The sequence below is a fragment of the Pelodiscus sinensis genome, chromosome 22, assembly GCF_052426305.1.
Source record: "Pelodiscus sinensis isolate ZL-2025 chromosome 22, ASM5242630v1, whole genome shotgun sequence".
In the NCBI taxonomy this organism is placed as follows: domain Eukaryota; kingdom Metazoa; phylum Chordata; order Testudines; family Trionychidae; genus Pelodiscus; species Pelodiscus sinensis.
Window position 1 is genome coordinate 6,209,087 of NC_143073.1, and position 26,109 is coordinate 6,235,195.

The following is a 26,109-nucleotide window of genomic DNA, read 5'->3' on the forward strand; positions in this document are numbered from 1 at the left end:
CAAAAGGAACACACGCTACCAGCGAGTCAGCATATGATTAGTGGGGTAAGCAGCTATCACAGCACACCAGAAAGCCTTGGGCAGATATCACAGCACAGATGGGTTTTAAAGACAGATTGAAAGGCGCAGGGAGCGCCTCCAACCACGTTCCTAGCAGCCAGCCAATGTAACCCCCTTCCCTCCACTCCACTCAGGCATCTTCCTTTCAGACTGTACACGTACACCAGGCTTTTCTTAAAAACTGGACTGCTTGCCCACAGAACATTACGCGTGTGTTTACATAAACACTTACAGGGACCTGTGCTTGCCTTGTTAGCGATAGCCAGATTCAGAGCTATTCAGCTAGAAATCATGTAATAAACAGTTAAAAACCATAAAGCAGCAACTACTCACTCAGGGCCCGGGAATGGTCCGGGTTCCGAATGCCCTTGGCTCTCAGCTTCTGTAGCAGTGTGACTGAAGTCAGCTGTTTCACCAGGTAAACTGACAGGGAGTAGTTCTGTGGACAGAAAGGTTGACGTTAGACCTTCTGGCCTCCAAAGCAGACTGCTAGGAAAGCAGATCTGTCCCTGTTTGTAAGTCTGGTGTAACTCTGCAGTGCTGTAAAAAGGGACCTTTAACAATTGCTAGTGACACTCTGTACCTATCTACAACCTCCCTGAATGTCTGTACAACCCACACGAATACTGGCCTTCTCAATGAAAAATTCTTGTGTGCTCCCTCACTAGCACTACAGGGGGAGGCCTGCCTTCTTTTCAGGAGCTGCACCTCATGTCTTTGGGGTCTCTTGGCAGGAGATCAGCTGCCCGTCCCCCAATTTGGGTTTACCCAAATCCAACTTTTGGGAAGCTTCCTCATAGGGACCAATGCTTCAGCCACTCCCCTTTGGGTCCCTCTGATAGCTGGATCTATTGTCTGCAAGCTGATCTGCCATTTGGCCTGCGCTACATGGATTCTAGGGGTTCAAACCATGAATCACACTCAGCTCCAGGAGACATTTCACACCATTGCTCTACACTCATCAAGTCAAACAGAGATTCCAGAGGAGGAACACTGGCCCCCTTTTCTCACTGTGGGAACATTTGTCTATTTGTCTAACGTTTGCCAACCTGTAGGTCTGTCCCTCCCCCGTAACCTTTTCTCATGGGCTTCAGGTATTAGCTCGAACATACACTATCAGGCTCTCCCAAATGCTTCATGGCTCCCAGCATCTGTCCAGTCCCCTTGGCTATGTGCCTCAGTGGCCTCTTGGGCGTGACCCGCTTTGGCCTGCCAGACCCCAAGGATCCACAATTCCACAGGGGTAGGCCCATGGCTTCCACAACTCCAAAACTGGGTCTCTGAGTGCCCGCATTCCCTGCAGCTCTCTGGGGCTCCCTGCAGCCAGTCCAGACTTGTGCTACTCCTTCAGGGTGTCATGCTGTCAGTAAGTTACTGCAGTGCCACCAAGCTGCTTTTCCGAAACAAGGTAACGGTAGATTAGGCCAGATCTACACTAGACCATGAAGGTTGGGTTAAGGGATGCAACTCCAGCTACATAAAATACACAGCTGCAGTTGGTTACCTTACGCCAAACCTGGCACTGTCTTCACAGAGGGAGGCCAATGGGAGCAAACACTCCCATTGGCTTCCCTTACTCCTCATGACTGCCAGGAGTACCAGCACCAGCCAGAGCTGCCCTCAGCAATCGATTTATGGGTCTTAATTGTAGAAACAAAGTCCTGAGATGAGCTGAGAAGCAAGAGTTCAGAATGGCCGATGCCAGGACTTCACCGCCTGACTCCCGTAGAACCCATCCCGACTCTCTCTCTGTCTGAGGCTTGGGCTGATACGTAAAAATTAGATCGACCTAGCCACACGACAAGTGAGAGCCTGTCTCTGCTCTTACCCCACCTGACACCCTTCCACTGTGTTCCCCAGCTCAGGACCTTTGCTCTGCGTCCCTGCAGAGCAGTGAAGGGAAATTGCCTTTTTCTCAGCTGTGGTTGTGAGATGAGGCTGTCCTGGCCTTTGGGGTTTCCACTGTTTTTTCGGAGCCTTTGTTCACATGCGTAGACTTGACTCCGTTTGTCAGTGATACTAGTTTCCAACCAGGCTGCTGCAGGAGTCAGGCAGCTCATCCCTTCCCTTTCCTGTCTGTGGGTAGTAATGCAAAGCCCAAGGGAAACTGAGGCACTCATGGGAATAACACAAATATTATCAAAATCACCGCACTTGTCATAGTGCCACATCACTACTCTCTATTGGACTTAATCAGAATTGCTCGTGTGTGTCATAAGCCTTCTTCTGCTAATAGCTAATGGAGATTCTCTCTTAGTTCAAGTCGTAGAAGTCCATGCTTTCGGACCCGGAGGACCAGCATTCTCACCATGCAGTTCAGAGTTGCAATGGAGTGCTGCACAATGCGTTATGAAAACCTACGAGACTAGTTCATTACAGTATCTGCTTGCCCAGAAAAACTTCACTTATTAATGCTCTGGGCCTGCGGTTCTCCATGTCACTTACCCTGCCAAACTCGGAGGACCAGTTCACGATGATCGTATTGGGAACAGTGGCCGAAAGCCGCACCAAAGGAGTGATGTTGATCGGGCGGCTCGGTCGTTTTGGCTCCACGCCATTTTTAGTGGGAGGCAGATAACCCTGCAAAGGCAAGAAAACGGAGATCAACCAAGTTCTCTTACGGTGCAACACCCTGCAAATCCTACTCTGCTATAGCTGCCTTTCCCCTGAAATTTCCCTCCCGTGTCTCCAGCACAACAGCTGAGCAATCAAAGCCCGGCAGGGAATACAATGGAATTTTAACCACAGTTAATTCAACATGGAAACGGAGCCAGTTTCATATTCAAGGATCTGTTTTCATTTCCCAACCAACTCCAAGCCCTCCCCCAATACCGACGTGCACAAAGTCTTTGCTTTTAAGCAAACAGTTCTGGTTGCAGCTTTCTTCAAGGTTATTTGTTTTGGACAAAAGAGAGGGATTTCTTGTTTTGGCAGAGGAAGCTGAGGGTGCAATTCGGACTACACACACTATCCCCGTGTTTCATTGTGTTCTAAGACAGGGTCTTCAAAAAGCCTGTGGCAATGTTTCCCAGTCAATGTCTGCCTCAGGAAGATCCATGGGTTACTTGTCTCAGTACCAATTTGTTAAGCATTGAAAGCCTTAAAACATGCAGAAAAAATTGCTCTTTCTAGGTGTCTACCTCTCATCAGGACACGAGCGGGCTTGGGAACAGAGCATTAGAGGGACAAGTAAAACCACCACCATAGTGCCAATCATGTATGGGATATAACTCAGGTTGTGCAGGCGACTGTCAAGGCAGCATTTCATTCCTTTCAAATGCTTTATTTTGAAACCCAAATAATCATCTTTTAACAGAGCTTTGTGTGCGATGTCCTAGCTTTTGGGCCTTTTTGTTTTAAAAGAGGAAAAAATAAAATCAAATTCCATTACCAGTAACTGTAACAACCCTCCTAGTCTGCATCTTCATGAGGGGTTTCAACCCTGAACATTCAGCACTGCAGCAAGGAGAATCTGGCAACTTCCAGGCCAAACGATTTTCCCCAGCCCAGAATATAAGAACTCAACCTAAATTATGGAGAGGCCACTTCCAAACCATAATTCTAAAGGAGGTCAACAAACTGGGATATTAAGGTGATGACCGACTAACCTTAGGCTCAGCTCAGAAAAACATCCAAAGGTTCTATGGGACAAACCTGATACTTCTTACAGCAGCCTGATTTCCAGAAAACAAGAGGTTCTGCGCTTTCTGAAATCAGACCCACGCAAGGTACCTGAAGATGGGAGCCCACTCCCCTCCGCTGAAAATCTTGACCCCGGAGTTAATCGTATGCACATGGATCTACTGAACCAGGCCAGAATCTCACAAGCAGTACAGGATCTCAAGTGAGATTTCTATTAATTCTCATTTTGAGTCTGTTTGAAATATTGCAGGGTCAGCTTCTCTTATGCTAGTCTGGGCTCTTCTCCCTTCACAAGTTATAACCCGGTACCTTAGAGTTCAATAGAGGAATAGGTAAAGGTTTGGGTAAATCACTCCTTCCAAACCAGTTTGCCAGCATGTAGCATAAGATCAGGATGATATTCTAATGGCACCATTCAGTTCTTAGAGCCAACTTTGAGTCTCTTCTATGCATAACTCCCACAAAGCTTAACAGAAATTGTGGTTGCATACTTGACAGCGGAATTTGGTCCACTATATATAATCAAGAAACAAGGTTTACTCACAGGCAGAGGGCAGAGTTTTCCATTGACCTTGACGAATAAGTTAGGAGGGAAATAATCTTCTTGGGGACAGCTGGTTTCACACAAGCAAAACCTAAGAAGCAGGAGGAAGAAACTGGCAAATGAGTGGCGGTGACAGTCACACACAATGGCAACTGAAGCTTGTCTTTGTAGAGACATTTTTCGAGCCAAACGTACCAACGTTTGGAACACATGTGAAGGCACAAAAGTCATGGGCACAACAAATATACACAGAAAATCGACTGGTGCAATCACTAGTGTAACCCAGAGGCACTGCGACCACTGAGGAAGGAAAGTGAAGTCTGCTCCACAGGCCTAGCTAAGGGCCAGCTGGCTTTTAGCTCATGCCATAGAGGCTCATGGCTTTTGGCTCCTAAGGTCCCAAGTTCAATCCCACCTGCTGATGACCCAGGTCGGTCAGCTTTACACTAGCGTGCACTATGCATGTCCAAGGTGGGGGCAATCACCAACCTGATCAGAAAAAAAACTCTCCAGAACCACAAGTTCAAAGTCAAGCCGTGCTGTCTCAAGCTTGCCAGCTTTGCATGGCAGATAAACTGAGCTTGATTCAGTTTCCCATGTGGGGATATTTTGGATGAGGCCTTAAAAACGGATGGCCGTCCACTACTTTAGTAAGAGTGAAAGTTGAATTTGCCCTGTTCCCCCAGATAAAATTCCCACACAACCAGCTGTCATGAAGCATACTAATTAGAAGCATACTAATTACCATATGGCTGCTGCCCTCCATCCCACAAAGGAGCACTCTTCAATGATGCAGCAGCTATAAATTACACAGTACTTCTGGGTGAAAGGAGCTTCAAGAAATGTAAAGTCATTTAAAAATAACTGATAACTCCCTGAGGAACTGAAATGGAATTACATTGATCTGAATGTAAATCTTGCAGCAGAAGGAGAGATTAGTTACTACTTAGGGGGGTATAGACGCCACTGTAGTGCTTCCGTGTAGACATGATCTACACCAGCAGGAGGGGCTCTCCTGTCAGTATGAGTAATCCACCTTCCAGAGAAGAGGTGGCTAAGTTGACAAAAGTCTTCCACTGATCTAGAAATCCACGACTAAATTGGAGGTTAGGTCAGCAAAACTATTAACTCTCAGGGGTGTGGATTTTTCACACTGTCGAGAGAGACATATGCTGATGTAAGTTCCCAGTGTAGACCAGCCCTTCCATTGTTTCAGTGCTCATCTGCCGCCATTTAATATCTTACAATTGTCTTCAACAGGCATAAAGATGTCAGCACCAGAGACTCAGAATGGGATCTCATTCAAATTCTAATCCCACTGAATCAGATGATCATGCGTTTCAAATTAAACCGCACTGCCAGAGAGAGACCACACCCCACACTGAAACCCGAGTCGTGCCTCACCGCCTTGAGTCAAATATGACTTAGGTCTGCTTTATGTTAGCACAAGCCCTGGCATGTCACACGGATGCAGATCCTCACCACCACCATGCCAGAATCTGTGCCTATTGTTTTTTTTACCTCTCCCACTGCAGTCACTGCAGGCCAGCCAAAGAGAAGGATAAAATAAAGGCTAGCCTTCTCTCTCTCTTGCACTGAGACATGGGAAGTTTTCATGCAGGGGTATGTCTCAGACAGTTGGAGCCAGATGGGGCTGCTTGACACAATTCTTGTTTCTAATTCCCACATTTAAGTTCGCCAGCTAGAGACGATAGTTCTCTCTGTGGCAAAAGGGAAGCATTCAAACACCACTGAAGTTATGCAAAGGCTTCTTTCTCAACGCTAATGAATGATATTGAACCTCCAGAAAAATATGAAGAGGGGTGCTGGTTGAGGCTAGTAAGCAAAACAAAAACAAAAAAAACCCTAACATCCAGCTCTGATGAGTTAAGGGCATGTGAGGTTTCTATCCACCAACATACAATGATTGTCCTGGTTATACAGGTGAAACTTACAAGAGTCTCTCCCTCTAACCCATTTCAAGGAGCAAGATGCCCGTATGTTTCACCATACTGTTCATACACAAGAATGGACCAAACAGAGCAGGAAAAAGGAGACTGAGGGTACGTCTAGACTACAGGCTTTTGTCGACAGATACTGTCGACAAAGCTTCTGTCGACAAAGAGCGTCTACACTACATCCAGTTCTGTCGACAAAGCAAGATGCTTTGTCGACATGGTAGTGTAGACGCAAAGGACAGTTTAGATGCATTAACGCCTTCTGTCAACAGAACTCTGTCAACAGAAGGCGTTATTTCTTGTAAAATGAGGTTTACCAACGTCGACAAAACTGCTGAGTTCTGTCGACGTTATGTCGACAGAACTCAGCGGTAGTGTAGACGCAGGTTTAGTTTTGTCGACAAAAGTCCACTTTTGTCGACAAAACCCTGTAGTCTAGACACACCCTGAAGAACCTCTCAGAGGGACATGGCTCATAGGCTTGTTAATACAGGGTCAACACCCTAGAGCTGGGTGAAGACACGGCTTGTGAAGCACTTTTGGATATTTATTCCTTACAATAATAGGCACTTGGAAATAGTACGCAGGATGTGTGAATGGAATATTGCAAGTTTTGAGATAAGCTATGTTTGGCTTCCTGCTGCACCTTTAAGAGCAAGAAAAAAAATTCAAGTGTTTAAAAAGGAAATCAGAAAAATGAGCGGATCAAGTCTAGCTGCGTGAAAGCGGTTATAAACAGCAGGATTTGATCTTCATCAGGCAAAACTCCCATGGCAGTCTGGGACAATGTAGTGAGCTGTTAGCAGCACGGAATATTAAGGTGGAAAAGCAGAAATGGCATGCACTCAGTCTCCTGGATTCACACAATGATTCTGCTTGGGTTTAGTGTCTGAGCCCAAAGATTTTCATCTCAGTACAGCAACTCAAGTTTCAGAATTCTTCGAGCTCTCAGATATGCAAATCCAAACTGCTGAATGCTATGGCCCGATCCGCCAAACTTATGATGTTATAGCCAAAACAGCAGCTCAAAGGAAAGGGTTTTGTTCAGTCACTTTTCAGATCAAGAGGATGTACAAATGTTCTCTCTCTTACCTTAATTGCACCTGTACTGTGTAGTCACATTTGGCACCTGGTAAGATATCTCTGCAACAGAATAAGATCTCTTACATGGCTGGCGTTGCTTGCTAGGCACAATCCTTATAAACATCTCATTAGCCATCATATAATAATGTACTTATTAATATTAATAATAGTACCTCTGGTACTAGTAAAACAGGTGCCTGTGAAATATAAAAAGCTGCCTTCTGGCTTTTGGTCACTGTTCTCTTTAGGAGCCAAAATCCCATAAACAAGGGCATGGAGCAAAATATTACTGAATGGAAAAGAGGGAATGGACGTGGTAAGGAAAGAAGACGACGAAGTAAATAAATCAGAAGAGACTTATTAGATCATCCAATCCATTCCCCTGCTGGCGAAGAAGCTGTTTCATATGCTAAAAGGGATAAAGCAAGCCAGCTAAAGCACCAGCAATGGAAATATGATCTGAAAATCCTAAGATCAGTTTTATATATTTTGATGCGGTTGCTACATTAACTCTGACACGTACACAAAAATCAATCCATTAGAATGACGGCTCCTCAGCTTCTGTAAATGGGATAGCACCACTGAGTTCAAGGCAGCGATGCAATTTATACTGGTTGTGGATCTCACCAGGGACTTTACTCCCAGTTATTGCAGGGCAAGTGCTCCGGGACAAAAAGCTGCCATCCCCATGACACCTGACCTCCTTGTCTGTCTTAGTCTCAGCCACAACCTCTCCCAAACATCTCCTTCCTACTCTGCCCTGGCAGTGCTACTGGTGACCCAGCGAAAAGTCTGCACAAACGCCCCATGCACTGCACGTCAGGCAGATGGATCCTGAACAGCCAGCTGTTCACTTACCTAGAGGTGAGAATCTGTTGAACTTGCTGAGGCGTTAGCGCAAAGGTGAAGTGCGCCTCTTCAAACCGCTGGCTGTTCGTTGATGCTGTGGGAGAAGACAAAAGAAGGACATAAACATTAGCATGAACACGAGGCTGAGCTCTCTCCGCTCTAGGAAGGATGGTTGGCTATCAACAAGGTATTCTAAGAAACACTCTCTTCCTTTCCACGCTTACACTGACCTAGGATCAGGGAAGAGCATATAAAGTGTGGTACAAATACAGAGCCATCCCTAATCATAACCTCCATGGATTTCAATGGTAGCTGTGCACAAGCAGGGCCTGTAGTTCAGACCTCACAAATTATTCTTAACTCCTTGTATTTCTAACATGCCTTCCAGCCAGCAGCTCTCAAAGAACATCACAAACACCAGCCAAGCCTCGCATCACTTATGCAAGGTAGCACAGTACCGTCACCGGCATTTTACAAATGAGGAAACTGAGGCACTGAGGCAAAGCAGTTTACATAGTCAATCAGTGGCAGAGCTGAAAGGAGAACCCAGGTGCCCTGGCCTCCCAGTCCCCTGACGTAATATTTTCACCACATAACTTCCTGACTAAGCAGAAATGGACAAGGTGCATGGCACTTCCAGTCATTACTATGATTCTAGTAAGAACAAACTTGCTTAATGAGAAATAGGCCTTGCCCTTATCTTCCCCTGGTGGGAGGTACGATCAAGGCCCTAAATAAACCTAAAATAGAAAAACAGCTGGGCACTTCAAGAAACAAAACACAAGGAGAAACTTAGTTAGGGTGCCAATTAGGGATGTAAAATCCCAGTTATTCAGTTAACCTTTAACCAATTCAGTGGGTCCTCTGCAGGGGAGCTGGCCGCCCCAACCACAGGGTGGTCAACTCTGGCTCCTGATCTCCATGAGGCTGGAGCAGCCCTCTACTTGCAGTGGGCCGTGGGTGGGGAGCTGGTGCCAGGTAACCAGTTAACCCATTACCTGTTCATATCCCTAGTGTGAATCAATCAAATACTCTAGGCAGCAGTTACTGACATGGAGGCAAATTTTACAGATCAATGTGATCCTCTTTAGAATTAAATTCTACTGACTCCAAGGGGAGGTATCTCTTCTGAGCTAGTGAAGATCTTTTCATTTCATCTACCCTAGTGATGAATTTGCCTTTCATAAAAGATGCCTTCAGTGTAGCAGACCCCCCTGCCCAATAATACAAACTTTATGCTTCTAAAATAAACCCAGAGCAGAAAAACAAACCAAAGTAACTTTCAAGACAGCAGATCTTGTCGGCATTTCAAACAACACGCTCTGCTGACATTGCTCTAGGGCCTATACCTATCCCAAGAGCAACCACAATTCCAATAGAGTCATACCAGAGGCACAGCATCCCCCTAGATTAGGACAAGTCTAAGCCATGCACATCTACCAGGTAGGGCTTTGCAAGCCAGACTATGTTTATTCCAACCAAGAGGTGGCGTCATTGGGCCTCCCGATATCAGAAGATTTGTAAAGATCTCTGGTATCACACTAGGGATGAGAAGTACTGCATAAATTAAAAAAAACGTAAACAGGTTTATCATATTTGAACTTTGAAAAAAAGAGGACACCCCTGAGGGTATAACACAACATGAGTTGGTAGCTACTGATACAGACACACTCCCTCTTGGGGTGTCCTCTTTTTTCAAATTTCAAATATGGTAACCCTATAAAAAACAATGAGTGGTCCTGTAGCACCTTAGGGTACGTCTAGACTACAGAGTTCTGTCAACAGAGGCTTTGTCGACAGATACTGTCAACAAAACCTCTGTTGACGAAGAGCGACTGGATTATATACAGTTCTGTCGACCAAGCAAGCCGCTTTGTCGATATGAGAGTGTAGATGCAAAGGACAGTGTAGATGCAATAAAGTCTTTTGTCGACAGAACTCTGTCGTCAAAAGGTGTTATTCCTCGTAGAATGAGGTTTACCGCCATCGACTAAACTGCTGAGTTCTGTCAACGTTATGTCGACAGAACTCAGCAGTAGTGTAAACGCAGGTATGGTTTTGTCAACAAAAGTGGACTTTTGTCCACAAAACCCTGTAGTCTAGACACACCCTCAGGGTATGTCTACACTACCCCGCTAGTTCGAACTAGCGGGGTAATGTATGCATACCAAACTTGCTAATGAAGCCCGGGATTTGAATTTCCCGGGCTTCATTAGCATAAAGCCGGCGCCGCCATTTTTAAAAGCCGGCTAGTGCGAACCCCGTGCGGCGCGGCTACACGCGGCACGGGGTTCGCACTAGCTGGCTTTTAAAAATGGCGGCGCCGGCTTTATGCTAATGAAGCCCGGGAAATTCAAATCCCGGGCTTCATTAGCAAGTTCGGTATGCATACATTACCCCGCTAGTTCGAACTAGTGGGGTAGTGTAGACATACCCATAGAGACTAACAAAAAACAAAGATAGTCTAATGACCTTTGTGGGCAAAACCCACTTCTTCAGATGAAGAGAGCGGTGTCGAACTGCAGTACTGAATTGTGGCAGATGTCTGTCGTGTGGTGCAACATGTGCCAATAAAGGGCTCTGGCCACCAAAACGCTCTCATGCCAGCCTCCCCAAGAATACAATTAATCCCACGCGATAACTGTGAGCGTGAATTCCACAATGGGGCGAGGGGTTTGCTTCTCATCACTAACTTCCTGAAGTCAAAAATGCGAAGAATGTGAGGTCTGGCGTACAGATACGTTCCTCAGCAGATGCCCTGCCAGAACTTGTGCCGGACTCCAACACAAATACACGCTTTGTGGAGGTTTCCAACCTTGTCTTAAAATTTCCTACCTTAGCCTTTCACTCCCTCAGTCCTCAAATAAGATCACAACCCTGCTCCAGCTCAAGTCAACAGAACAAACGCTGAACATGGTACTAGCAGGACTCAGGCTGAGGCCCATGAATTTTGCCCCATCGTCTCCCTATCACGCCTTTTCTAGCCAACATGCTCAGCTCACAGCCATCATATAAGACAGAGGGGCTAAACTTTGTTATGCAACAGCAGCTCTCCAGCTCCACCAGACCAATTTGCAGGCATGTGTTATCGCAAGGGTGTCACAGTCGACACCTTGAATGGCAAGAGGAATGGACAAATGAGTTCTTCTGCCTTGACTTCATGGCGCCTATTCCCCATCTCAACAAGATCTCCAGGCCTGTGCTGCTGCGCCGTATGAGGCACACTTGGGTCTTCGGGGTAGCAGTGCTGACTGCCTGAACAGCCATTGTCCTGGCAAGAGCTGCATTCCGACTGCTTTTTTCGTACCACTCACCACCTCACTAGCGCTTCTGACAATTCCAGTGTCACCCTTAAGGCCTGCCTCCAGTCTCTCACTAAATTCTGTCAGTACGGCCAAAAGCCAGCCCTTCCTCACGGCCCCTTTGCTAAAACCCTTCTCACATCCTTCTTAGCTAGTTTCACCCCACCTCTCTCTCTGCTCATCTATTCATTATTTGTAGGTGTCACTGGAACATTCATCGCCTTAGTATCTGAGCACAGACATGTATGCATTGATCTTCATCAGGGCGTACATTCTTAGAGTATTTCCCAGAGCCCCCAACATGCTATAAAAACTCCAAGGAAGTTGAAAATATTTACCCAAGTTCCATTCTGGACAGCGCCGGCTTAATTTAAGCCCTGGTCAATATTATCTCTAACACGCAAAGAGAGGCAATGTGATTTGCCCTAGAGCAAAACACAGTTCTTCAAATTATGCCTTAACCACAAAACCATCCCTCCTAACACTCTTTCAATCCACTTGTCCTGTGCTTCCTGTTCTATGCTTTCCTATCACGCTGTCTGATGCTTTCAGGGACTTCACCCACCAAGTGCTCTCTCTTCCCTCTTTCAAATCCCTCCTGAAAGCCTGTTTCTTCAGACAATCCCTCCTCTCTTCTTACCAATCACCTCCACAACTCTTCCTTGCCTGGCCTTATTATGAAAGTGCTCTTTGCTACGTAGCTGAAGTTGTTCGGCTGTTTCCACTGAACGCAGTTACTCCCCTATTAAAATAATACACGCAACGTGGCAAACGTTTTTAGTGTAGAAGAAAGCAGCAACTAATTTTTGGGATGAAAGTCTTATTCACTAGATATCAGAATTCAGAAATCTGATTTTTTTTAAGAACTTTGGAGCAGAGTCATTGTCTTATTTGTTTACAGCATCAAGAACTACCATGCTACTGTGTAAATAATCAGTATTAACTCACATTTGTAACTAGGAATGTAAAAGTGTAGTCGATGAACTGTTAAGCAAAAGCTAATGGGTTAATGCTATAGACTACATGCATTCCCCCTCCACCCCCTTTGCCAGTAAATTTTTTATCAGGTTGGCCACCAGCCCAGCTCAGTCCTGGCTTGCATTGGGTCTGGGACCTCCCCTGCTGCAGCTCTGCATTTGAAGTGTATTAGGAGCCAGGCGGGCAGGCAGCCCACCTCAGCTACATAGCTGAAAGCCGGAACTAAGAGACAGAAGCTGCCCAGGGACTATAGAATAGTCGACTAACTGACAAGAATTGATGAAGTTAATCAACTATTCGATTAATTGATATTTAACATCCCTATTTGCAATGCACCATGAAATTGTATGACCCTACATGTTTCGTAAGTGGCCAATCAAAATGAGGTTTTACATTCGACTTGCTGGAAATTCTCTGCCCTGATGTGATAACTTTGCAATGCCATAGTCCCCAAGTTTCAGAATAGACTAAAATGTTCTTGGTACCACTAGGCAGAAGTCTATTGATTTGGGCGAGAACCAGAGAGAGGGAAATGGGGGACAAACATGGAGACCCCTGCATCTGGCTATCGCACTCACTAGCTTCAGGGTACATCTGGCACAGGAGGGTTGGGGAGGGCACAGAGAGTTCCTGGCATGCAGGGCGCCAGGGAGAATGTGGGACAGTGGCATGCAGAGGGGGCATGTGGGCACGCAGACCCTCCAGCATGTGGCAGAGGAGGAATGGGAAAGACACCGAGCCTCTGCCATGATGAAGGAACGAGGGAGCACAGAGCCCCAGCTTGCAGAGTGCGAAGAAGGCGTGAGGGAGGGGACATGGAGGAGAATGGGAGACCCTACCTGGGGGGGACCCCCTGACCAGAAGGGACGAATGATGAACTCTAAGGTGTGACAGAGGGGGCAATACGACTCACAGAGCGCCTGGCATCACAGTGGGGATGGGGGTTGCAGAGAGTCCCTGCAGAGGAGGAAACAGAGGAGCATGGGAGATTTACACAGGTAGCCTGCGGGGGGAATAGAAGGAAACAAGAAGCATCTGGTGTGTACAAGGTGAGAGACCCTCCCCACCTCAGTCATACAGAAAGTTGAATACAAGTATCAATATTTGAGCAGAAAGGCTTATCCGGGAAGGGGAGCGGATTATTTTGGCTCAGAGCAATAATGAGTTCTTTTGCAACATGAGCATCCCATTGAAGGAAACCACAGGTTGCCTGGGAGGGATAGTAGAGCCAAAGTCAAGAAAACATACTTTAAAAAACCTCACTCATCAAGTTGAGACGTTCTTACTGTGCCAAGAGCAGGCATAACAAAGCCAGACACACCCATCTCCCTTGCAGTAAACCACTCAGTGATGTGAGGAAACCCCCCCCACCTGAGTCCAAACTACAATCACTCAAATGGTGCAAGGCAGGTAGGAACAGTCTGAAGAGAAGGGGGAGGGATAGCTCAGTGGTTTGAGCATTGGCCTGTTAAACCCAGGGTTGTGAGTTCAATCCTTGCGGAGGCCATTTAAGGATTTGGGGCAAAAATTCATGAGGGATGGCACTTGGTCCTGCTGTGAAGGCAGGGGACTGGACTCAATGACCTTTCAAGGTCCCTTCCAGTTCTAGGAGATAGGCAATCTCCATTATATTAAAAAAAAAGACATGAACTTAGTTAACAGCACAGTTTGCACAACCTTCCGGTTCAAAAAGGGCAATCAAATTCTGCTCTTCTCAGGCCTGACCCACCACCCCATGAAGTCAATGGGGATTTTTCCACAGACTTCAATGAGCATCAGACAGAGCATCCCAAAGCACTGCACAGATATCAGTGAAGACATACAGCCATCCCTGCCTGCCATTTACCAATGGGAAAAGAGAGAGGGGAAGTGATTTTTTTCTGACATACACCATAACATACACCATATCTTCTTTATGCAAGCCTAGCACACTGGAGACACTATGGGAAACAAATATGTAACTCATCTAATGTCTCCCAGGCAGTCAGTGGAAGGGCCAAGATCAGACATTCCAGGTTCAGAGGGGTATGTTGGATACACCCTTCTGATACAGAGGCAGCAGCGCGAAACAGCAGGTGGGAAATGTCTGTGCAGGGAGCTGGTTTTTAAACCACCTGCCGGTCCCACCCCGAGGACTATCGAATAGTCATGTAATCAATAATATCTGATACAGTATTACAGCTATTCAATTAATCGCTAACATCCCTAATTCTGAAAGTTCCATAAGAGACTTTCTGGGTTTTATTTTGTCATTTTTGCAAGGCATCACTGTTAGCAAACCTGGCTCTCAAGGTACTGTTCTGAGACTCCGTCCCATATTAACCAGGTATTCCATCTCTCGGTTTCATGGTCCAAATGCTGAAATAATATAGGTCACAGTCTGCATGGTAATTCTAGAAGAGGGTGATTTAGACTATTACAGAGAAACTCAAGTTTCTTCTCAGCAAAGTTCCCAAACTGGCTCTAATACAGCCAGCCAAAAGGGGGGAGAGCACATACTGGTCATTATCCACTTAAGAGCTGAGACTGGTTGGCTGAAGGGATTAGTAAGAAGACACCAGACTTTTCACTAAATCATTAGTCTGAATCCAGAAAACCACAAGAACAACTAAAGGCTTTTTCTTCTGACAGCTCTTCAGTAGCTATGCAAAACGAGTTGGCAGACATCAATCCATTGGTTATTTCAATTATAGTTAATGCCAAAGGACTGAGGCAGGGAGCAAGGCCTCACTGTCCTATGCACTGTACAAACAAATGCAAAGATAGTTCCTGCCCCCCTGCCAAAAATCACAATCTAAGATTGTTTGTTCACAGGTGTCTACCACAAAACATGACAGCCAGTCTCAGCAGAGAAGCCCAGGACTGGCTGAGCCATGGAGACTGAACTTCCTTCCTCACCCACAGATGTAGTCCCTCCAAATCACGCTGATACGCACTTGCAAAGCAACCTGGGAAACTAGCCCTCTTTCCCCAGGCTATGCCAAGTCTGTAGATAGCCAGAAGCTTTCAGCTTTAAGGGTTGTCAACCCAGTAACTTTAGAACAATAGGTGGGCTTTAGAAAACTCATTTATTCACGTACCTAGTGTGGTGGGTTTAATCAGCTCATCATAAACATCATAGAAGGGCAGCCTCTTCATTTTGACATCTGGATGGACCGGATGAATGGGTGGGGATAAGTGCTGAACATCTGTCTCATGTTTGGGTCCCAGCATAGGCACCGGAGGCAACATAGCGGCTGGCACTGTAGAAGCTGCTGAACTGTTATCATAAGGCAAATGACACACTGTGCTGCCTTGCGTCAGTGCGGTGGCAGAAGGCAGCTGCCCTGTCTGAATATGGAGCATGGATAAGTCTGAAGGGGTTAAAATCTTCCTTGGGAACCTTCGCCGGTACAGCTCCTTAATTTTCATCTGAACAGCCGGGCTGCAGCCAGATTTGAGAAGCTGTAATGCCTTTGTGAGCAACTCGTGCTTCCTTCCACTCTTGTTCCTGCCAGCAAAACCCAGGAGAACCTGCAGCTCCGATACCCTAAAGCTCATAACCATGTGCTGCAAGGAAACAGAAAACAACATTGACATTGCTAATTCCAAACACACCATCCAACAAGTTCATTTGATAAAAAAGTGGCAGAGCTCTTAAAAGGGACACTGTCAAATTACAAATCCCCTTACCTGTATGACTGACTACCTACGGGTGAGCGAGCTAAACATCTAAACTACTGTTTCTTCTTTGCATTTTTCTCAACTTGGACCATGGAAATAAACCAGTTTGTTCCGCCTCCCATTTGTAGGCAATTTCACTTTTGCACTAACACAACGGTGTCATTTCTGGGATGGCTAAATAACATCACTACTTCGGGCCAGATTCTCATGTACACCAAGTCCCATATAAATCACTCTGGTAAAACACTTACGGCTGGCGAAATTATTCTCATTTTAAGGCTCCTTTACACTAGGAAAGTGGTATAAACAAGTCTTGGGGAAAATGAGGGTCTGGTCAATAATGTGAATAGTTTTCAACTCTTTTTAAATTCTGCAACTCCTTCCTTTGCTTTCAATACATAAACTATGGGCCTGCGTTAGACTGCCTTTAGGGTGGCCTATGGGGTACCACATCTGGAACAGATTTAACTGATGATTGATTAGCTGGAAGAGTCTGGAGTTAACATAACTACAAGAAATAGTCCAAAGAAAAGCATGCATCAAGTACCAATGCCACACCAAGACTGGAACCAAAAAAAAATTAAGAAAGGCTATCCAAAAATTAAGAAAGGCTTTCTCTCTTCTCTACATCATACACCACCACCACTTCTCACCAACAGAGCCAGTAGACTCAGCCCAGATCTCAGAAAGAGCTACCAAGACCAGCAGGGTGGCCTCATGGTTAGGCAATTTATGCTAGCAAGACATTTAGCACCACATTAATACTTCTGAGATATGGCCATACATGAAATTGTATGTTAAAATAATGCACAGACGTTCTTTCACGGCCTTGTCCTCAGTTTCTTTTTAAGAGCTCAGGCTTGCCATTTCACCCCAATGAGTGGGTTCCACCACATCTTCAAGTTCAAGACATTGAACAAAAAATATTTGCCATTTCCCATGAAAACAGTAGTCACACAAAATTAAACCTCAATACAATAAAACTGCCTCTATTTTCCCCCCAAATAGAATGGTTTCCAGTTCACTATGGGCTTTAAGGACCTGCATGATCCTAATACCTGTGCACACACTCATGACATGAAACATTTACCAGGCTGGGTATTCCTCTCTTCCCCAGCCTCCTTTGTTCAGCTGGGCCAAGATATTTCACCACAGGAAGATACTGGTCATGCTGTTTCCAGGGGGAGTGTGGTCCACAGCAGTGTTTCTCAACCTATTTTATAGAGTACCCCTTTTTCAAAAAAAAGTAATTTATAAGTATCCCCAGTACCTACAGTTTTCAGACACACAAAATTGTTTCTACCATTGCAACACATTTGTTTAAACAACTTAATCGTACCCGGGCGATGAAATTTTGGGATGTAAAAAGTATAAAAATAATAAAATGCTGTAAAACTTAAAATAAAAAATAAATAAAAATTCAGTTTTCTCCCAATTTCAGTTGTGTTGACATACCCCCCAGACTTCTCTCGAGTACCCCTAAGGGTACTCGTACCGCTGGTTGAGAAACACCGCTCCACAGAATGAGGTACCAGCCTGGGAAAGGCAGGATCTAGCCCTAGTTCTGCTATTAACTTTCTGCCGCTCTGAGCTATTCTGTGCCTCCAGATATTTTAACACTGCAAGAAGGTAGAATGACAGCAGGGGTGGGCAAGAGAGCCCACCCCAGGAATGGCCTGGGAATGGAGGAGTGAGCAAAGTCTGCCCCTCCTGGCCAGGAGCACGCAACCTATAGAGAGAACTTCCAGCTGAACAGCTGGTGGTTCACTAAGTGCCTCGCGCCCTTTGCAGGGCAGGGAGCGAGAGACTTCGCATGCTCTCCTGCCTCCAGGCCCTGATTGACCTGAAGGTGAGGGGAGTGCGCAAAGTCTCCTCCTGGGTCACCTGTGCCTAGAGGGAACAGCCAGCTGTCTAGAACAGCTGGCGATTCTCTGGGGGGAGGGGCAGGGAGCACAGAAGTGTCCTGATCCCACCCTTTCTGCCCAAGTCCCTGCCCCTTCTGAGGCAGCCTTGTCCACCCCTGTATTATAGCGTGGGTACATCTGCAAGGGAGCTGGAGGCAGAGTTTCCTGCTCGGTAGATGTACACTCACAACACAGGCTGCTAAAAACAGCAAGGTAGCTTCTGAGACCAGTCAGACTGTAGGCATGCACTCAGGGGGCTAACGCATCCTGCTACCGATGCCACCACAGCTACACTACTTTTTTTAGCGCACACACTCAATCAAACCTACCTCACGTACATCTCCCTGAGCTGGAAATTACACCGGAGCTCTAGCGCAGATGTACTCTGGCGGTACGGGCCTCAGCATGATCTAGCAATCAGAGTACTCACTCAGGCTCCCCCCGGCAGATTTGTACTCTGGTTGCTAGCCCAGGCTACTATGTCCCCACTAGCTGGTGTGGATATGCCTACCCGTGCTACAACCACACTTTCATTTGCAGCGAAGCGATACACTCAGTTCCTCCACTTGTCAGTTTTCTTTACCCACCTGTGTAAAGCAGTCTGAAATCTATGTTGGACACCAGTGCTAAGGATTATCTGGTTTATCTACACTAATTATTTCTTGTGCTTTTCTGAAAATGAAAGGTTTAAATATTTTTTCAGCTCTCTTATGCTTGGCACTCCTTGCTGTACCAATGACACAGCTATGCTCAGTTTGCGTGCACCAGCTATAAATATGCCTGGGAAATGTATATCATTTACATAAGAACGTCCACACTGGGTCAGACCAAAGGTCCATCTTGCCCAGTGTCCTGTCTGCCGACAGTGGCCAATGCCAGGTGTCCCTGAGGGAGTGAACAGAACACGTAATCATCTAGGGATCCAGCCCGTCACCCATTTCCAGCCTCTGACAAACAGAGGCTAGGGACACCATTCCTACCCATCCTGGCTAATAGCCATTGATGGACCTAACCTCCATGAATTTATCTAGCTCTTTTACATATACTGTAGCAGCACCTAAACGACCTATCCCAGAGCAAGACCCCTTTGTGTTGGGATGGATTGTGCCATACAGACTTACAGCCTAAATAGATATGACACACAGACCAGAAGAAATTAAATATCCTCATTTTACTGGCAAGGAATGGAGGCACAGCAACCTGTCCTAGGTCACAAAAGAAGCCAGTGGTGGAGCCACAACTGAACCTAAATCTCAATCCACTAATTTAGCCACAAGGCCATTGTTCCTCTCTGATGCAAAACAGGACTTTCAGATTACTGTGCTGCTCATAAGATCCTAAAGAAACACTCATAGGATGGTAGTGGATGCTGTGGGAGGATTCTGTTTATAAAAAACAATCCCTCCAGTCACACAAGTAACACATTCAAAACCAGGATCAGTCAAAAATCGATCCCATTTATATTTAGTTATAATGCTTTTTTTAATGAAACACACATACTGTTGTAATAAGGGATGAAGAACAAACAGCCTTTCATCTGCAAATCTGTAAATCACCAAAACTTGCCATCTGATGGCTGGCCGATAAAAATAATTAGTGGATCTCTGTCCCAGTCGTAGCTGATGAATGTCTACATGATAAAAAGAACATTACTGATTTGTTAGCAGATCCAGAAGATGTGCCAATGATTAAACTAAACCATGTATTTACCTTTAAGATGCTGGCAGTTTCCAGAATGTTTGGATACTGGACATTTATCTGTTCGACAGGGTTAAACCTGAAACCTAATCCCTTTTAAAGGAGAAAGAGAATAGACAATTTCACCACCACCAAGTATCCAGTTCCCTTCAGGCAACCAAAGAAAACAGATTCAACAATAGTAGAATTGTTCTCAAATTAGTTACATCTTATTGAAGGGTTTAACTCTGCATAGACTTTCAATTTCACAGACATGCCTTTTGCTCTGTGCTTTATCATGTGACTGCCTTGGACACTAGGGGGCAGAAGGAAAAGGTTAGAATTCTACAAGCAAGAAAGCTCCCCCCGCCCCTCAACAAGAATATTGTGCGGTTGGGTTGATTTGCAAGCCAAACAGAGTCCGATCAAGCGTACTATTTGAAAACCACAGAGGCATGCACTTCTAAGGACCAACATTTTCTAAAATTCCTTGTCCCCTAAGTTTCAAGCATCAAAAAATTACAGATGGTAAAATGCTTACTTATGTGGCATTTCTAATGCTTACTCTCTCCTGCTCCCCATACACCTATTTAAGAGGTAAAAACTGGATCTATCCATATTGCTTTTTCCTGGGGATTCCCAAATCAGGCTTCTTGTCTATTTCAATCTAATTTGCCGTTCCTAGCCAATGGGAGCCATGGGAAGTGGTGGCCTGCACATCCTTTGGCCCAGGATGCTTCCTGTGGCTCCCATTGGCTGGAAATGGTGAATCACAGCTACTAGGAGCTAAAGCCTGTTGACACTCCAGGTAAACAAAGTCCAGGTGCACCAGCAGCTTCCCTAATAGCCTAGAAGCCGAAGTTTGCCGACTCCTTATCTACAATTACAACATATTAGATATTCAATTCAATAGACTTTAAAATGGTCAACTTTTGGTCTAGAACCATTGATAAGTCGACCCATGCTCTTTGATGCTTCATTTTTACCAAACAAAAGAAAACGGTTTATGAATGAATATACATTGTACTGTACTTGTTGGGTTTTTCTGAGAGCTGAGAAAGCTTTTCAGAAATAGAAAAGTGCACTTTCTATATGTAACAGAAAGATTTCAATTTGAAAGCTACAAACTTTGACAGTGTCCCTTTTAAATACCTTTTAACACACAAAAAGAGATTATGTTTTAGGTGGAGGTGCATTATAAAACCATCTTGCAAAGACAGCCATCCTTCAAGATAGTTTAAGGGCATGTCTACACTAGGAAATTATTTCGAAGTAACTAAATTCAAAATAACTCCCAAAATAACAAAATCAAAATAGTGTGTCCACACTACAGGGGGAACCTCAAAATTAGTCTGAGACAGACTCCATTATTGTGGACTTGCTACCTTGACTTACAGCCCAGGAAGCACTGGGGAGTAATTACTTCAAATTACTCTGGGGAATAGTTATTTCAAAATAGCAGCAGCAGAGCATCCACATTAATGCTATTTCGAAATAACTATTTTGAACTAAGCGTTCTTCCCCAAGGAAAGCAGGAGTACAGATTTCAAAATAACCAGCCAGTAATTTTGAAATAATGGGCTTGGTAGCGTGAACGTTCTGCTTACTATGTCAAATTCAGGGGGGTTATTTCAAAATAACTCCCTAGTGTAGATCAGGGCTAAGAGATCAGCAAAGGCTGACTCATTCCTGGAGACTCAACAACACCCCACCACCCCCAAAAGTGGCTCCCCTCCAACTCTTGAGAACTGAGCCCATTAATGTCCTGGGAAATTAGTACAGCTTGGTTCAAAAGCACCATATTTATTTTTAAAATACATCTTTTACTCATAGATGGCTGTCTCACCACTATTATGGACTCTTATCTACAGCTGAAGCACCTCCAATTACTGCTCTCACAATGTAGCACGAAAGCAGAAAGACACTCTTACTGCCACAAGTGATCATAATCAAGAGCTCCCAAAGGCTTATTTAAGTGAATGAGCCACATCACACATGGATCCATGCTGAATAGCCTGAATGAACAAGTGCCGAACAGTGAACAACATTTCTCTTTCCAGAGGAGTCACCACTAGTCGTTTAAATAAAAGGAAGGTGTCCAAGCCCACTCCAGACATAGGGAGCAAACATTTCGCTTTCAGCTGTCTCCTCTTTCTTTACAATGAAACACAGATGGTAAAAATCTTCAACTAACCCCTAGCTAGGAATCCAAAAAGGGGGGTAGGGAAGATGGACAAAGGAATTCAGTTGCCGGAAGAGCGCACAGATTTAAAAATAAACTGAAGGGAGTCATGAATAATGCCAGGCTGCACGGGAAAGTCTGAAGCCTGGGAGACCATAAGAGAATACGATTTCTCTACACAGTGGATGATTCTAGAGAAATTCCACACCCTCTGTATCTATACTGCCTCACCCTCTGTATATGCTCTAACAATTTGCTAAGTGTGACCCTGATCCTGCAGATTTATGCATATACTTAACTCTGCACATGAGCAAGCCCATTCCCAGTGGCCTTGCTCACGTGCATTTAAACATGCGTATAAATCAATGCAGGATCAACACCTACGGGAAGACATGCCATTTCTCCAAGTCTGAAGATGTGGAACTTTTGACTAGACTCTAGCTGATCATGGTCCGTCCCCCCCGGAATTTTTGGGGAACTTCACAACTAAAACTCACTGTTTTTTCACAACAGGAATTCTGCAAAATTTCAACTCCCTCAGATTACAATACTTGGGGCCCAGGTTTTCCATGAACATTTTAATACTTTGAGGCTTATTAAGACAGGAATTCAGTCCTGCTCCTATTGAAGTCATAAGGAGTTTTGCTACCAACAGCAGGATCAGGCCCTACATGAATATTAGAACAGGATGGGTCACTACTGGAAAGATTACAGAGGAACCTGAGCCCCAGAGAATTATATCCCTGCTGTGGCTGTCAAAAAGGTGCCAGCTCCTAAATTCTTGCTATTCCCAGCACAGGGATAGGGGAAAGACACTGAGGCCAAGTTAGCCAGCTAAAAGCTACAATCTAGGCTGTGGGGGGAAAATATTACACGCCAGTGAGGATACAAATCAGCTTTGGAATTAGTTACCAGGGGCAATTGCATATTCCACAGTCTGGTGGGCAAAGGTGGTTACACTCTGACTCCTAAAAACAAGAAAGAGAAAAGAAAGTGGAGGGAGATGAGACCCCCTCCAGCTGTGAGCACTGGTGCAGAACTACCGGGCTACAAATGCAGCCACCTCCAATTCCGTGTCCCCCCTCTTCCCACACCTCCATGGCTCTGTGCAAGGGACATCCTGGAGCCATGCACCTTTCCCCCCCTGTGGCACCTGTGCTACTCTCCTGCCCCTCCATTCCACATTGTTCTACATCCCCGCCTGACCCAGCAGGGCCCCCTTTGTTCCCTATTACTCCCTTGGTTCAGACCATGCACCCTTCTCTGTACCCCTTCAGGGCTGAATCCCCCTGCTTCTTAGCTCTCTGCCTCCTTCTTGCATTCTCCCCTCCCCTGGGACCTCCAGGCCTCCTTTTAGTCTCCCTCCCTTTGTGTCCCCACACCAGAACTGTACCTCCCCGTCCTCTGCACCCCCACCCAAATACCACAACGCCTCTGTTTTCTTGTCACATCCCTGCTTTCCCACACATGAACTCCAGGCTGTGTGCACTCTCCCCCCAAGCTTCTGAATCCAGATCATGATCCTGTGCCTTCCTCCATCAATCCCCCACAGACCCTCTGCTTGCTCCCTGCCAGGCCCCACTTGGGACCCAGGTCGCCTGCTTGGTACTCCCTTGAAAAAAAAAACCCTCAGCGGATTCCCACATGACAGGTTCCCCCCTGGATACTATGGCTCTCGCCAGGGTCCCCCACTCCACACTCCTAAGAACCACTTGCCCTCCCCTGTCATGGTTCCTCTGAACCCACCTCCCAGGGCTTCCCTGCTCCCACACCACAGTCCCCTCACCTCCCCCAAACCCTCTCCCTCTACCCCCCATTTCCACCTACCCCAGCCCCTCCTCCCACCTTAGCTCCCCATGACAGCCTCCCCCAGAGCATCCCTGCAGCCTCCTCTCCCCCACTCCCGGCACCCCCAAACCCACAGCATGCCAGCTCCCCCTCCCCCACAGAGCTCCCTGCCCCCCCTTCGGAACTCTCAGCGCCCCCCAACTCCTCTCACCTTCGCCCGCCTCGGCCCCTCCCGTTTCCCTACCTCCCCCTGCAGCCCCAGTCCCCTCCCACCTTCCTCCCCAACGCTGCCAGCCCCCCGCCCCACAACCTCAGTGTCCCCCTGCAACCCGAGCCCCCCAGCTCCCCTACTCCCCCCCGCTGCCTGCCCCCCGCCCCACTGCCTCAGTGTCCCCCCAGCTCCCTACTCCCCCCCCGCTGCCTGCCCCCCGCCCCACTGCCTCAGTGTCCCCCCAGCTCCCTACTCCCCCCCCGCTGCCAGCCCCCTCGCCCCACTGCCTCAGTGTCCCCCCAGCTCCCCTACTCCTCCCCCGCTGCCTGCCCCCCGCCCCACTGCCTCAGTGTCCCCCCAGCTCCCCTACTTCGCCCCCCGCTGCCAGCCCCCCCCCAGCCCCACTGCCTCAGTGTCCCCCCCAGCTCCCTACTCCCCCCCCGCTGCCAGCCCCCCCGCCCCACTGCCTCAGTGTCCCCCCAGCTCCCTACTCCCCCCCGCTGCCTGCCCCCCGCCCCACTGCCTCAGTGTCCCCCCAGCTCCCTACCCCCCCCCCGCTGCCAGCCCCCCGCCCCACTGCCTCAGTGTCCCCCCAGCTCCCTACTCCCCCCCGCTGCCTGCCCCCCGCCCCACTGCCTCAGTGTCCCCCCAGCTCCCTACTCCCCCCCCGCTGCCAGCCCCCCGCCCCACTGCCTCAGTGTCCCCCCAGCTCCCTACTCCCCCCCCGCTGCCAGCCCCCCGCCCCACTGCCTCAGTGTCCCCCCAGCTCCCTACTCCCCCCCGCTGCCTGCCCCCCGCCCCACTGCCTCAGTGTCCCCCCCAGCTCCCTACTCCCCCCCGCTGCCTGCCCCCCGCCCCACTGCCTCAGTGTCCCCCTGCAACCCCAGAGCCCCCTTGCCCAGAACCCGCCCCCTGGTGCCCCCATCCCCCAACGCTGCCCCCCCCGGCTCCATCCCGCCCCCGCTCCCCGGGTGCCCCCCTGCTCCCCCCGACGGGGGGGTCTGTTACCTTCAGCTCGGCCGCCTCCGCCATCTTGAGACATCGTAGCCGAGCCGAGCGGGGAGCGCGGCCAAGGGAGCGGCGGCAACTCCACACCCGGCTCTCAGCCGCACAGGCACGGGGCCCTGGGAGCGAGGCGCAACTCCACACCCGGCTCTCAGCCGCACAGGCACGGGGCCCAGGGAGCGAGGCGCAACTCCACACCCGGCTCTCAGCCGCACAGGCACGGGGCCCAGGGAGCGAGGCGCAACTCCACACCCGGCTCTCAGCCGCACAGGCACGGGGCCCAGGGAGCGAGGCGCAACTCCACACCCGGCTCTCAGCCGCACACCGCCGGGCACGGCAGCGGCGACAACTCCGCACCCGCCCCGGAGACGCACAGACACCCAGCGGCGGCCCAGGGAGCGAGGCGCAACTCCACACCCACATCACAGCCGCAAACAGCTGGTTGCGAGCCCTACTAGTGTGGCAGAGTCCAGCGGCCCGTTGTGCGGCGGATACACCCTTTTGTATCGGCATCCACACTAGGGATGGTACATCTTCGTTAATTGGCTACTCGAATAGTCGATGCAATTCAAATAGTCGATAAGGGCACCTCTGCCTTTGCAATGTAGCAACAGCTTCAGGGCTGTTGCTACACTTCGGAGGTGAAAGCACTGCAGAATGCGGCCCTGTGCTCCCCATGGCATTTCAAAGTGGCAGCGTCGCATGGAGCCTCAGGTCAGCTGGGGACTCTGAATCCCCAGCTGACCCCGGGCTCCACCTGGCGCGTCCGCTTTGAAACTCCCCAGTTGGCCCCAGGCTCCACCCAGCACTGCCCCTTTGAAGCACCCCCTCTTCTCCTCTCTCCCTCTTTCTAATAGAGGCAGCAAGCAGGAGGAAGCAACTAGCTGACTAACATTCACATCCCTAATCCGCATCTATAGATGCAAAACTGAGCCCTGTATAGCTGCATTTCCATCTGTAGACAGAGATATAAAGTGGATATCTGCGGATTTGCAGGGCTCTAAGAATTAGTTGCTACACTGCTCTACAGCCAAAATGCTTCTGAAATAAATGTAGTCAAACTTTACTAATTCTGGGTCACTGATAACGAAAGTGATGCTTAAAATTGTTGATTGGCTCTAGTTTTCAAAATATGCTATTGAGTCAGTATATACGATCCTTGACTTGCGAATGGCAGAAGATAAGTCTACACTCCAGGCCGTCACACCTATTACTTTTCAAGAAAAACGGCATTGTGCAAGAAGGTTTTTCTTGCACAAGAGG

At 47.6% G+C, this 26,109-nt stretch overlaps 1 protein-coding gene across 5 annotated transcripts in view; it reads right to left on the minus strand.

The window, feature by feature from the left end:
• Window positions 1-26,109, minus strand: part of PIAS3 (protein inhibitor of activated STAT 3) — a 46,012-nt gene that overhangs the window by 13,744 nt on the left and 6,159 nt on the right. The window contains exons 1-9 of one of the 5 annotated variants that reach the window (XM_075908368.2): window positions 24,850-25,013; window positions 22,755-22,810; window positions 19,694-19,774; window positions 15,497-15,965; window positions 8,146-8,230; window positions 7,297-7,347; window positions 4,247-4,337; window positions 2,506-2,640; window positions 394-499 (exon numbers count right to left, since the gene is read on the minus strand). In XM_075908368.2, coding sequence (XP_075764483.2) covers window positions 394-499; window positions 2,506-2,640; window positions 4,247-4,337; window positions 7,297-7,347; window positions 8,146-8,230; window positions 15,497-15,965; window positions 19,694-19,774; window positions 22,755-22,769 — 1,033 coding nt within the window. In that variant the 5' untranslated portion in view covers window positions 22,770-22,810; window positions 24,850-25,013. Of the gene's footprint in view, window positions 1-393; window positions 500-2,505; window positions 2,641-4,246; window positions 4,338-7,296; window positions 7,348-8,145; window positions 8,231-15,496; window positions 15,966-19,483; window positions 19,614-19,693; window positions 19,775-22,754; window positions 22,811-24,849; window positions 25,014-26,109 lie in introns of those variants that run through there. The other 4 variants (XM_075908369.2, XM_089772783.1, XM_075908367.2 and 1 more) reach the window with 4 other exon arrangements.